At 44.6% G+C, this 14,588-nt stretch overlaps 2 protein-coding genes across 2 annotated transcripts; both read right to left on the reverse strand.

Annotated features, from left to right (window-relative positions):
• Window positions 1-1,257, reverse strand: LOC131321301 (uncharacterized). Its single transcript, XM_058352297.1, has one exon. It carries the CDS (start codon window positions 1,255-1,257, stop codon window positions 1-3), a length of 1,257 nt encoding a protein of 418 aa, XP_058208280.1.
• A 9,991-nt stretch (window positions 1,258-11,248) lies between these two features.
• LOC131321302 (uncharacterized) lies at window positions 11,249-13,750 on the reverse strand. The gene is made up of 4 exons (XM_058352298.1): window positions 13,004-13,750; window positions 12,743-12,937; window positions 12,257-12,592; window positions 11,249-11,932 (listed from the first exon to the last, which is right to left on the reverse strand). The coding sequence occupies exons 1-4, from the start codon at window positions 13,748-13,750 to the stop codon at window positions 11,249-11,251; spliced, it is 1,962 nt and encodes a 653-aa protein (XP_058208281.1).
• Between the last annotated feature and the right edge of the window lie 838 nt (window positions 13,751-14,588).

Genomic DNA, 14,588 nt, shown 5'->3' on the forward strand with positions numbered 1-14,588 from the left:
TTAAATAATTTTAATTTTTCCAAATTCTGACTGCATCAACCCACTACTATTACAAGAAGTAGATTGAGAAGAAACTGTTCCTCTCATATTTGGCACAAACCAGATTAGAGGCAGAACGTTCTTTCCAAGATGAGGATCTGGTATGCAACACGATTGAAAGCTTTCTTCCTCCAAATTGAAGATACCCATGTCCTCATCGATCCCCTTGGGCACATAACCTGGACAGTCGGAATGGAAGTGTTGCGTGTAGTATATGCAGTTAGGTAGGCACTCGGGAAACTCTAATGTTGAAACAGATAGAGAATGATTGTCGCCTACAAATAAGGCTTGGTTCCCTAAGCGATTAATAGGAACCCATGTTGCCTCTGCCTCCCCAGTTGGATGTTGTAGCATCTTAAAAACAGCAATTCTTGAAGTTTTCTCACCATCAGGAGGCCCCCTCCAATGCCTTTGTACGTGTAGTAGATCACCCTCTTGTGATTGAACGAGATAAACGGCGTCAGCCATATCAATCGAAGGTTTTACTTGTTTGGTTAAAGCTATTTCTGTACCGCTAGCAAAGTCAATTTTCACTAGGTTACTCATTCTGTCGACGCCATAAATTTGACCTTTGCGATGATAAATAACATCAAAACATGAGCATGAGCAATCACGTCTATCAATAAAATTCCATGACTCTTGTCCAGATTTGAACATAGCTAATCGACACATACCATCATAGATAACCACAACCTCGTAGTTGTTTGGGCTTAGAGATGGATCGGATGATAGGATTGCCTTCCTAATAAAGTCCTCCGGATCATCATCATCGATGTAACCTTCATAGAGACCATAAGGATCTTTCAAAGGCGGGAGAGAAACGGCTCCACCGGTAAAGGGGTTTAAGAGGGTTATGACCATGGTGCTTCTTTCTATAGCTAATAACCATCCAAAGGCAGATCCTATAAACCTCCTAGTACAAGGCAATGGCAAATCCACTGCGTATGTAATTTCTCCGGTGAGACTAAACAAAAGTCGCTTTGCTGGTTCACTGTTTTCGTTTGTGTCCATCATCAACATAGGGAGTTTATTATGACACGATTTGAAGATGCGTAACCTCTGCTTGTAATCATCAGTAACCTGGTCGAGGGCATAGCGACGCCATTGTCGACAGACGCCACTAAACCTTACGTAGTTTGAGAACTGATCAATTTTTTCTAGAATGGAAAAGAGGAGGTTTCTTGGAAGCCATGCCCAATCAGGGAAGAAAGAAGCCATGCTTGAATGGGCGGAACCCAACTACAAGGAAGAATATAATGAGTGATATAAAATAAGCTTTTACTCAGTGTGTATATATATGACAATATAGAACAATATATATAAGGAGAGGCAATTAAAAGTGTTTCCTATTGTAGTCTCCCGTTTTGCTTATAGAAAGCAAAAGGTTTTGGCAATCCTTTTGTAATGTCTTTCTTTCTTTTCCAAGTATGTAGAGGTATCTTCCTAAAAAGGACAGACTAATCAGTACCGTGGAGGTGGAAATTGATTCAATGGATGTGTTTTCTATAGTTGAACTTTAATAAAGAGAAAAGAAATAGGAAACACAATTTGTCTAAATGAGGTGTTTGCATAGTTGAAGGGAGAAGGTCTTGTTTCGTTTGTTATAACCAAATTTACATTTTTATGAACGACAATGTACAATTCAACATTGGTAGCTAGTAGGGGTGAGCAAGAACCAGATTGTTTCGGGTTTGCGATAAACAAGGAATCAAACCAATTCTTATAGATTGAAGATTTTCAGAATAAATCCTATCCGCAAAACACATAGAACCAAACCAATCTAATTCATTAAACTACAGCTCGGTTTCTATTTTGAATCACGGTTTACTTTAAAATTTGAGATAATTTTTCAAAAAGCATTTTAATCATTGCTATTTCGACTTTCATGTTGTTTTTTGTTTCCCCATTTGAGTCCTTGTTTAACCACTTTGTTGCGGGACCAATCTACTCCAGTTATAGGGAGAAGAAGGAAAAAAAAAAGGACCGGTACAAGAAATTTTTTGCCCATCTCTAGCCTTACTTTGATCGTCAAAATCTGCAAAGTTCGTTCGTGTGAAAATGGTATGCTATAAATGTTGGTTCCCTTTCAAAAACTAGGCCAATTCAATTTTCAAAACTGGACTAGAGTTGGTTCCCTTTTCTATCAAGGACCCTGTAGTGGGCCGAGCTGATCGAAACATCTATTGGACCGAATCGGAACAATAATTGGGGTGAACGAGCTACGCTTGGGCCAACATGCGGGAATGGGTGTAATGGCCTAAAGCACCAATTGGGTGGACCTTCACGCCACTTGGGTCGAACGCTCCTTTCAGGCCTAGCATATGAGCAAACCAAGGTGTTCGGCGTTTGGGCCGAACAGATCAGCAGTCCAAGAGGTTGAGAGCTTGGGTCAAGAGTCAAACCTTCTTTGCCAGCCTGCCACGTGTAAGCCCAAACATCAAGATCCATAGAGCTGGAACAGACTAAACAGGGTCAGAAAGGGTCCGACCCGAATCAAGATGAAGAGTTCGTGCATTAACAGAATGAGGTTCAGTCACGTGGTACCTGATATGCTATACATAACGTCAATCCAAGAAGTGGTGTGGGCATGTGCCTAATACGAGCTTGCTCGAAGCCTAAGCCAAGTCACTCTATATAAAGTACAAATAACCCCTAAAAAGTTACGCCGTTAATACTACCCCTAAAGCTCTATACTTCCTCTCTTAAAGCAAAGACTCATTGATTCTCATTGGCTGAAAAAACACAAATGGCGGTTCCTTGTCTTTAGATCTAAGTTAGGACGAGGAGCTCATCCCTAGATATGAGTCCGAGATTCACTAGGAAAGAACCAAATCAAACACCACTCCACATACCACAATATTAATGGTGGTTCCTTGACTACCTAAGAACATTAGCGGAATGGGGCAACATGAGTAGAATGGAGGTAGTCAAACAGCAGGCTGGTAGAGGTGGCATTGTGCAAGGCAAAAGTGGCGGGATGGAAGGCCAAGGGGAAGGATAGCAGGGTGGCGGAGGTGGAGGACACGAGCAGCCCCAGGATTTCAATGGGTGGTGTCATTTATGAAAAAAGTACGTTAAGAATCAAGTAATAGAGCACCAGAAGGTTCACAAACTCTATATCCAATGCAAGAGTTGTGGGTGGAAGTTTCCAAACCAGGCAGAGCTCCGGGACCACCAGGGAAGATGCCAATAGTCGTGGTTGTTGGTGTTAGTTTGGTAAATTTGGTGTTAATTTTGTTGGTCTTGGGTTGATGAATAAGGGTTCTAAGTTAATGGACAAATTGGGATCTTAGTCGTGGTTGTCTTAGTTTTTTATCTGTTCTTTTATATATGTCGTTTTATCTCTATTAGTCTGTTGTTGTTTTAGGCTTTTGTTAACACAGTTGTATGGTTTATCTCTATTGTTGTTTGTTTTATTTCTCTATTTACCTATTATTTATCTCAATCATGGTTTGTTTATTTTTTTGTTTGCCAATAGCTGATCCACTAAAAATACAAATGACCCATCTATGCTTTGAATCGGTGGTCCTTTGCTCTTGCTTGTGAGTTGTGAGATATAACTTCTTGATCCTTTCCATGTGGATTGAACTTCATGATCCAAAAAGCATTCGGTAGGGCAATGAGAAACTAGTTGTAGTCTTATTGGCTATCCATAGGACACAAAGACAAGCAAATCTAATTGAACACCGGACATTCCTGGGCTTTTCAACGTCTTATATATTTTCCCTCAAATATGTTGCATGGATCGGGACCCTTGCATCACTTGCTAAATTCAAAATGATCCATAATGACAAGTTACTTAGAAATTTAAGATCGTTAATCATCCAAAAAAGGGTCGAAATCCGACTTCTTGAGAGTGATTAATCAAAATGAAAATAGATTACTCGTGAAGTGAAAAGAATGCAAACAACCCAAAAGTTAGAGAAGCAAGATAACAAAATTTAAAGCAATGTATAACAAACAGCCCAAGTAAAAGGGAATTCACCTCAGCTACAAGCCTACAACACTATTTTCAGGACCGTAGAAGAATGTCACTCCTCCAACTAGAAGCTTAGAAGAATCTTGAGTGTTGCTCTTATCACTTTTCGATTTGGGTTTGAAACCACCACTTAAATATATCAACAAAATATAACTACTTATTTCCTTTAGTGGAACAGAGCCTCACTTAGCTTCTTTTTTCTTTCTTTTTTAAACTGTCAGTGAGCACATAGCCTTAGAAGGATGGGGTTGCCTCCTTATATATAGGCATATCCCAAATATGAGTGGAAGATTTGAGGCATGTTACCCCATTTTGGTCCCATGTTACCCCTGTTCATCTTTGTCTAGATCTTGGTCTTCGACGTAGACATTTTTCCTTTGCCAATCAGCCGTCAACATCTCCATTATCACGTCTATGGAGAGTTTCGAGTGTGTGAGAAAGATATCTCCTTAAAAGAGGAATGTTTAAAGGAGAAAACTTTCGAGAGAGAGTTTTCCTCTCTTCTGGGACTGACAGTGATAAGTTTGGGAAGTGAGTCGTTTGGTGAGTAATTGCAAGCGGCCAGTGGGTAGTTGCTGAGTAATGTGTAATGGAGAAAACTTTTGAGAGAGAGAGAGTAGTAATTGCGAGTAGTTACTAGGAAGTAATGTTGAAAGAAAAAATTAGAAAGAGTTCTCCCATTTTGGAACTTGGAAATGAGTAATTTATTTTTATTTTTTGAAGTTTGGAGAAGGGTAAAAGATGAGTCCATGATATGACAAACTTGCAAACGACTATGATTTTTTTATATAAAAGAAAAGACTTGCAAAAGATAGGCACGGGCATGACACGACACATGCACGAGATAAGCACAGCACATGCACGAGATAGACACGATGAAAAAAAAAATTCATACTAAGCTTGAGAATGAATATTTAAGTACCCCATTTATCTACTCATTATTTTGCTTATGCACATTCTAACGTTTTTGACCTATAAAAGAACTATGACCATACATAAAAAGAACAAATAAAAAACTAAGACAACCACGACTAAGATCCCAGTTTGTTCATTAACTTAGAACCCTTATTCATTAACCCAAGATCAATAAACTTAACACCTAATTTACCAAACTAACACCAACAACCACGACTAGTGGCGTATTCCTTGGTGGTCTCGGAGCTCTGCCTGGTTTGAAAACTTCCACCCACAACTCTTGCATTGGATATGGAGTTTGTGGACCTTCTGGTGCTCTATTACTTGATTCTTAAGGTACTTTCTTTATATATGACATCACCCATTGAAATTTCGGGGGTGCTCGTGTCCTCCACCTCCGCTACCCTGCTATCCCTCCCCTTGGCCTTCCATCCTGCCACTTTCACCTTGCACAATGCCACCTCCACCCTGGTGGTCTTGGAGCTCCGCCTAGTTTGGAACCTTCCACCCACAACTCTTGCATTCAATATGGAGTTTTGTGGACCTTCTGGTGCTCTATTATTTGATTCTAAGCATACTTTTTGCATATATGACACACCCATTGAAATCCAGGGGTGCTCGTGCATGTCCTCCACATCCGCCACCCTGCTGTCCTCCCCCTTGGTCTTCCCGTCTGCCACATGCACCTTGCACAATGTCACCTCCGCCAACTTGCTATCTGACTACCTCCATTCTACTCATGAGGCCCTGTTCAACTACAACACCATTTCTGAGACCATAAAATACTGTCTCTCATCCAACTAGAAGCTCAAAAGAATCCTGAGTGTTGCTCTTATCACTTTTTTATTTGGGTTTGAAACCCTCACTTAAATATATCAACAAGGAATAAGTATTTATTTACTTTTGTAGACGGGACCTCACTTAGCTTCTTTTTTAAACTGCTAGTGAGCACATAGACTTAGAAGGATGGGGCTACCTCCTCATAGATAGGCATATCCCGAGATGTATGAGTGGAAGATTTTTGGCATGTTATCCCGTTTTGGTCCCATATTACCCATGCTCATCTCTTCTCGATCTTGGTCTTTGACATAGACATTTTTCCTTTGTCGATCAGTCATCAAAATCTCCATTATCACGTCCATGGAGAGCTTCGAGTGTGTGAGAAAGTAATCTCCTCAAAGAGGAATGTTGAAAGGAGAAAATTTTCGAGAGAGAGTTTTCCTCTCTTTTAGGACTTGAGGAAGTGAGTCATTTGCTGAGTAATTGCATGCGGACAATGAGTAGTTGTTAAGTAATGTGTAACGGAGAAAATTTTAGAGAGAGAGAATAGTAATTGCAAGTAGTTGCTGGTGAGTAATGTTGAAAGAGAAAATTAGAGAGAGTTTTTCCATTTTGCGACTTGGAAAGTGTGGGGCTCCGTTCTGGATGGTTCGGAATTAGCTCCTGGCTCCTTGCTCAATCCTGCAAAACGAAGCACGACTAAGAGACCACGCCGGAAGTTCTCCGGGATGGCCCTCCGGTGCAAAAGTCAATTTGCTTGCAAAGAAGAGTTAGGAATTAAGGGCTAGGGTTTTGTTTGAGCATACCTCTTCCAAGTAGGCATAATGGGATATTTATAGGGAACCCTTCGCTTGGTCTCCAAGATTACACCAACGCTCAACACGCGTCGGCTGATGTCACTGTTGCATCACGTCTAGGGTTTTACAACCGTTTTCATGATGAGCTGGCACCTTCACGTGCCACCATCATTGTTCTCATAATCGTTTGGATGACGTCACGACCATCATCATTGCCATGGTTACTGTTCTGATGCGGATAAGCTGGATCGTCGGCCAAGCTTCGCTCGGCACCGAGCGTGTTATGGGACCTTCGGCAGCTATCCAAACGAACGTATCCTCCACCCCGAGCGGGTTCAGGGAATGGGGAATCAAAGGAAGTGGTAATTAGCGAAAACCTTCGGCTGCAGGGGCCCTCGGCAATGGTTGCTGATCCGAACGTCCAAAGAAAGATGTCTTGGAGTTGGAAGGAATACTGGGTCACGTTCGGAAGTCAATCGAGCCATTTGCTCGGCCTGCTACAATAGCCCCTTAACCCATGCCGAAGCTATTTAATTGGCATGGGTTGATTCAAGATTTGGCCGAGCTTTGAACCTTCGACAGATTAATCCGAGCCCCACATAAGGTGACAGCTGTTAAGAATCTAAACGGGTGTGTCAGTTGAAGAGACGGCTGGCATGGGCAAGGACTTCAGTCGCCACGTGTCACGTAGAGGTTGGCGAGGGGTTCGGCGGTGAAATGATGGGCGGGAAATTCGAAAAGCCCCCCTCCGTTTATAAATACCGGTGAGGGAGGAGAGAGAAAGTTCTTCTGCACTTTCTCTCTCTAGCACTTGGAGCTTCTCTCTCTACATTTCCGTTCCAGAACTCAACTTGAATCCAGATCCTCAACTTCAAGCCCCATTCCAACAGAAATCTTCAGGTATGTCATCGATTCTTATCGTCTCACTCTTTCTCTTGCTTTTCACGTTTATTTTCTGGGTTTTGGGATGATTTTGGGGGTTTTTGTACCGTATGAACAGTAGATTTCTGGGGAGAACGATGATGTTCATCCCTGAACTCAACTTGTTCTTCCGAGCCCCCATAGAATGTCTGGGGCTCGCCGAACGATTTCTTCCGATGGGGATAAATAGCCGAACGATCCCCAATTCTCTAGTTCGCCGAACGTAGGGAATCTTTATAGGAGTACCGAGCCCATTATAGGTTAGCATATGACTCGTGAGCCGATAAGATGAACCGAAACTCCAAACAATTTTCTTTTGCCGACGCAGATTTCGACTGCTTAATACCCCTTTGTTCTTTTCCTAGGTCTGGCTCACGAGGTCATCGACGTGTCTTCAGACTCGGATTGCTCGGAGACCGAATCCGATCGTCAATTCATCAGCGAACTTATCGAGTTGCGTAGGTTGAGGAGTAGCCGAGCGATAGTATCATCATCAACAAGGATGTCGGCGACTTCTCCCGTATCCGACGATTCTAACGCCGAGCGTGATTTTGAGTACGTTGCAGACGGATTTATTACGGAGCCTGAGATTAGTTTTTCTTCTGACACCCAGTCTGAGACCGAGCCTCGGGTGGGCCAAGAAGCCAAATCGAGGCTTATGTCAGGGGCCGAAGCTTCAACGTCGGCACCGAGCGATGCTGATCTCTTTGATAAGGGACTGCTATGCCCTTATGCTCATTACTTTAGTGGCAATCCGGGAGAGTACGCAGCGTTCCGTACGAAGTACGACATTCCCGACGATGTTCTGATTCATAGAGTCAAGAGCACCGATATAAAAGACCACAGGGATCACCGTCCCGAGCATATAACCGTGCCCCTAATGGCCATCTGAGAGGCCGGGCTTCGGTTTCCCCTTCACCCCTTCCTTAGGGAGATTCTTTGGAAGTTTAGTTTGGCACCCCATCAATTGGCAATCAACAGTTACTGAATCATTATGTCGGTAATTGCCCTGATAGAGAGCCCAGATCTGGACTTCAGGCCGACGGACCTCTTCTTCACATACACCATGTCTCGTCATGGTAAATCTGGCCGTCGGTACCTTTCAACCCGACCTAAAAAGAGCCCTTTGATCCAGGGTTTATCCGACACGGATAAATGGGCCGATTTTTACCTTGACGTTCACGGGAACTACGAGTTTGGCGACGGTCTGCGTCGGTACGCAGTCCCTAAGGTTAAGGATACAAGAGGTACTAACGAACCGTCCTTTCTTAATCTAGTAAGATTTCGCTCGGCTTTTCTTTTGTTGCTTAACGTTTGCACTCCTGCTATCTTTCGTTTGCAGAGCTCGATCCTATATCAAAAGGACTTAATACAAATTCTCGAGAGAAGGCTTGCGACATGCTCCTCGCCCAAGCTTGCCGACACGCTCCAACCCTTCTTGATTATAAACCCTCATACAAGGGTGTGCTGAGAGGGAAGAAGAAAAGTAAAAGAGCCGAAGCCGAACCCGGGAAGAAGAAAGCAGGTGCCCCCAAGACCACCGAAGTATCCAAAAAGGGTGGTGCTTCAAACATCGAAGGCGTTCAGGAGAAGCGGCAGCAAGGTGTACGGTTGCCGAAGATTGGATATGCCGTCGAGGAGTGGCTCACTCCCTTTAGATCCGACGATTTTACCGACCCTGCTGCCGAAGACATGTCGAGAAGAAACATCCCAAGGCCAGTGATACCAACAAAGTCGGCTAACCCAGCTCGAAGCCGAGGCTCTCAGCAGCTTCAACAGAAAGAAAAAAGACAGAAGACATCTGAGGATGTTCTACCATCGAACCCTTCTCAATCAGCTCCATCGAGTGTTGCCCGAGCCTCCCCGCCCAAGGAACAAAGGAACATTTCCGAACCTCATATCGACCTTACCGACCCTGCAACCGAGGCTGCCGTCCGACGGCAATTCAGTCCTTCTTACACAATGTCTGATGGAAGGGTCTTGCAATTGAGTGATTCCGTTAAGGAAGAACCAAACCTTGCAGTGACGCTCCTCAGGGGTCTAGCTCTTCCGAGAGACTATGATCAAGTGCCGACCGACCTGATCCCTGGGCTCGGGGAAATGTGCTCGCATCTTGTGCAGGTATTACTTGTGCTTAGTTTTTGTACTTGTGATTTTTCCTTTGTACTTGCCTTGTGGTAATCTTTATCTCCACGTTTTTGACAGGCTGGACAGGCTGCCCTGAAAGCCTATGACAAGGCCACCAAAGTCTCTGCCGAGCGTGAACGATACAGGTCTGACCGAGATTCCTACCGAACCAAGTGGAGGATCTCAGATCAGCAGGCAAAGGATGCGGAGGTAGAGGTGGAGAGGCTGAAGAAGGAGCTTGCCGACGTTAAGGCCGCTGCCGAAAAAATGAGGGTGGAAGAGAAAGAGAAGCTCAAAGCTGCCGACGCCAAAGGTTATGAGGCCGGAATAAACCGAGCCGCACTGGAGTATACCCAGATTGCTCACAAAATGGTGAATGATGAATTGGAGGCTCGGCTGCCAGACTTTTTCAGATTGGGCTACGGCGCTAGTGCCGATGCGATGGCGGGGGTGATGGCCATCCAACCAGAATCAGGTTTTTTGAAACAGCTTCCCGAACCGGCTGTGCCCGATTTAGAGCTTCCTTGTACTGAAGAGGAATGCCAACCCTTGCCTCTTGAGGATGAAGATGAAAAAATGACCGACGTGCCTGTGGCCGATCAACAGGAGAAGGCTGGAGATGATGAGAGCCATCCTCAGGCTCAAGACAAAGTTGCCGAAGATGCCCAAGTTTAGGATTCTCTTTAAGTTGTTGTTTTTTTTTTGTTTCTGAGTATTTTGAACTTTGCTTCTTTGGACTGGATGGCACCGAACATTGGGGATTTGCCATGCCAGATGTAATAGTTTAGGGGGTCGGCATCGAACGTTTTACCAAGCCGAGCCCTCTTGTTAGGAGTTACTAAATTTCGAGTTTGTGTTTTAATGACTTAGAAGAAATTCTCTATGCCTTAGAAATATTTCTCTATGCCTTAGAAATTTTTTCTGATTTTTGCCGCCGAAGGTCAAGCAAACTTGGCTTGTTTTCAAAGTTTTGGTAATTACTCATGATAGCCCCTACTTTGGTGTAAGGCTCGGCTCAGAATGCCAGTCTTATGCCAAGGTAATAGGTGGAGTAATTGTTTGGTGTGGCCATTTAGTTCAAGTCAAATTTTGAACATAGCCGTGCTGAGGACAAACTTTCAAGTTGTTTATGGTTTACTTGTGACAGTACCTACGCTGGTATAAGGCTCGGCTCAAAATGCCAGCCATGTACCAAGGTAATATGTTAAGTAAATGTTTTGAGTGGCAATTAGTTCAAGTCAAAGTATGAACATAGCCGAACCAATATGTTTAATCGAGTTGTGGCTCGAAATCAAATTGTTCGAGCCATAATCGTGTTTGTAGTAAAGAAATCCGAACGTAGCTGTAATGGTTAGAAAGCCGAACAATAGTGATTGATGTTTGAATCATTGTAATCAAATATAGAGAACACTGATGCTTCAGAAGTAGGAGAGACTTTCCATTAAATAAAAGATGGTCAAAGCAAGCACAGCATTTTGGTAAGAGAAAAGTAATAAACTTGAGAGCTGGTGTGATAGATTGAAATCGAGGAGAGACTTCAAAGGTAAGCCTTTCTGAGGTTCAGAGCGTTCTAGGGGTTCTCAATTTCCCTTCCTTCTTTGTCTTCTAACTTGTACGAGCCATTGCCTACCTCTTTAATCACCCTGTAGGGTCCTTCCCAATTTGGTTTGAATTTTGTCTTTTGATTGGCTCAGACAACCTTCCTCCAGACCCAGTCGTCGGTTCTGAACTTCTTAAGCCTTACGCTTCGATTGTAGCCCCGAGCGACTTCTTGTTGATAGTTGGCTAACTTGAGCTGAGCATCGTCTCGCTTCTCTTCGGCTAAGATAAGCTCGGTTGCCACTGCATCATTGTTGGATTCTAGATCAAAAGTTTCGGTGCGCAATGTCGGGAACCTTGATTCCAGTGGGATCACAGCCTCCATGACGAAGGCCATTGCAAAGGGAGTTTGGCCAGTGGAACGTCTTAGAGTGGAGCGATAGGCCCAAAAGACCCGAGGCAGCTCTTCGGCCCATTTTCCTCGTTTAGAGTTCAGCCGACGTTTGATACCAGCGCAGACAGTCTTGTTTGTGGCTTCAGCCTGGCCGTTGCCCTGGGGGTAGGATGGGGTTGAATTGAAGAATCTAATTCCGAACTCAGCACAGAGTCCAGTTAACTCTTTTCCGACGAATTGGGAGCCATTATCCGAAACAATTGCATAAGGCACGCCGAACCTTGTGACGATGTTCCTCCAAACGAATCGCCGAACGTCTGTTTCAGTCGTTGTGACTAATGGCTCGGCTTCAACCCACTTTGAAAAGTAATCCGTTGCGGTGATCAAAAATTTGAAGCCCCCAGGGGCAGTTGGAAGTTTGCCAACTATATCCAAGCCCCACTGAGCAAAGGGCCATGTACTAGTGATAGGTTTGAGAGATTGAGCGGGCTGCCTTGGTATGGGGGAAAAAAGTTGGCAAGGCTTGCACTTTTTGACCACTTCTTCACAATCCTTCTTCATTCCTTTCCAGAAGTATCCCTGACTGAGAGCTCTTTGACATAGGGAACGGCCGCCAGAGTGACAACCGCAGCTGCCAGAGTGGAGCTCGGTTAATATGATTGGGACCTTGGTTGGGTGAACAACTCAAAGATATGGCCCAGTGAAGCTTTTTCTGTAGAGTTGGCCGAGCTCAGAGATCCAATAGTAGGCTGCTTTGCTGCGTACACGGTGGGCTTCCTTTTTGTCCGAGGGAAGCGTATCGTCTTTGAGGAACGAGACGATTTCATCCATCCAACTAGGGCCGAGGGAAATGTTGAATACTTCTTCCGAGACTTCGAAGCTTGGCTGGTGGATCTCGCCGAAGCTGATGTGTCGGTAATCAGATGCTTTGCTTGCTGAGGCCAAACTGGCTAGAGCGTCGGCATGAGCGTTGTTCTCTCTGTTGATCTGTTCGATTAGGAATCCCTTGAACCCTCGGATTAGCTCTAGAGCCGTGGCTTGATACTTAATCATTCTTGGGTCTCGAGCTTCATAATCACCTGTTACTTGATTGACGATTAGCTAAGAGTCACAGAAAACTTGTAGGTCTTCAACTTGTAAACTTGCCGCGGCTCGGAGACCAGCAAGCAGAGCTTCATATTCGGCTTCGTTGTTTGTGGCTTGGAAGTTGATTGTGATAGCACTTTCATGAAGGATGCCACAAGGGTTTACGAGGACAACCCCTGCACCCGCGCCGTTGCTGTTTGATACCCCATCAACGTGCAACTTCCAAACGTCTCCACTGAATAGGTTCCAGGTTTTCCGAGCCTCTTGTTGTTCTAGCATCCCATAATTAGGCTTGACCAATGTTTTCTCGTCCGGGCTTCCAGGGGTGAATTCAGCAATGAAGTCTGCCAATACTTGGGCCTTGATTGCAGTTCGAGGCTCAAAGTGGATATCAAAATTTGCTAATTCGACCGCCCATTGAGATACTCTGCTTGATAGATCAGCCTTCCTCAAGAGATTTTTAAGTGGAAATTCCGTGAGAACTATGATGGGGTGCTCTTGAAAATAAGGAAGAAGTTTCCGAGCTGCTGTAACCAATGCTAGAAGAAGCTTCTCCAGTGGCAGATATCTAGTCTGTGCTGGGAGTAAGGTTCGGCTCGAAAAGTAGATTGGTTGGTCCTCAAGGCCTTCCCGTCGGACAAGTGCCGAGCTTACTGCATGTGGAGAGACAGCTAAATAGAGATGGAGAGTTTCAAAAGCTACTGGTTTGACAAGAAGAGGTGCCGAACAAAGATAGGATTTCAGCTCGGAGAGGGCTGTATCGCAATCTTCTGTCCATTTGAAACTTCGTCGGCTCTGCTTCTTAAGAGTTTGGAAGAAGACATGGCATTTATCTGACGAGCGGCTAATAAACCTGTTGAGAGCCGCTGCCATCCCGGTTAACTTCTGAATTTCCCGAGGGGTGGATGGTGGTTTCAATTGCTGAATAGCTGAGATCTGGTTCGGATCTGCTTCAATACCACGCCTAGTAACCAAATAGCCGAGGAACTTCCCGGAGCTAACTCCGAAGGCGCATTTTTCGGCGTTAAGCCGTAGCTTGTGCTTCTTCAATATTCCAAAGACCTCGGCAAGATGAGAGAGGTGGTTCTCGGCCTTGAGACTTTTCACGACCATATCGTCAATATAAGCCTCCATGATTTCTCCGATGAGAATTCCAAACAACAGGTATACCATTCTTTGAAATGTGGCCCCTGCATTCTTAAGGCCGAACGGCATAACCAGGTAGCAGAAAAGGCCTCAGGGTGTGATGAATGCCGTCTTTTCCATATCGTCGGGATCCATGGCTATCTGGTGGTAACCTCGGTAAGCATCCAAAAAACTCAGCCGAGCATGACCCGCCGTTGCATCGACCAATTGATCAATCTTTGGAAGGGGTAGACAGTCTTTCGGACAAGCATCATTCAAGTTGGTGTAGTCCACGCAAACTTTCCATTTTCCATTCTTCTTTTTCACCACCACAGGGTTCGCGAGCCAAGTGGGGTATTGCACTTCTTTGATGGCGCCAGCCTCGAGGAGTTTGCCAACTTCTTCATTTACTGCATCGACATGAATAGTGGCCGACCGCCGAGGCTTCTGAATCACAGGCTTTGCTGATTTTGAAACTTTGAGGGAGTGCTGGATGAGCTTTGGGTCAATGCCTGGCATATCATACGACGTCCATGCGAAAACTTCGATGTTGCTTTTGAGGAACTGCAAGGTTTCTTCACTCTCGGCTTGGGACAAACCCGCGCCGAGCATGAAATATCGTGATGCATCCTCGTTAAGTGGGAATTTTATAAGATCATCAATTGATTTCTCTTCAGGAAGAGATCCAACGTCTTCGAGGACTGGTTTGTCAGGGACTTCAACCCAATGTACTCGTTTGGAGCTTGATGACTTTCCAATGGCCGAGACGTAACACTGTCTGGCTTGTAACTGATCTCCAAATAGATCTTCTTGTTTGCCGTTAGCGCCGATGTACCTGACCACCTGGTGGTAGGTTGAGGCGACGGCTTTGATTGAATGGAGCCAA

The sequence above is a fragment of the Rhododendron vialii genome, chromosome 3a (genome assembly GCF_030253575.1).
Source record: "Rhododendron vialii isolate Sample 1 chromosome 3a, ASM3025357v1".
Classification (NCBI taxonomy): domain Eukaryota; kingdom Viridiplantae; phylum Streptophyta; class Magnoliopsida; order Ericales; family Ericaceae; genus Rhododendron; species Rhododendron vialii.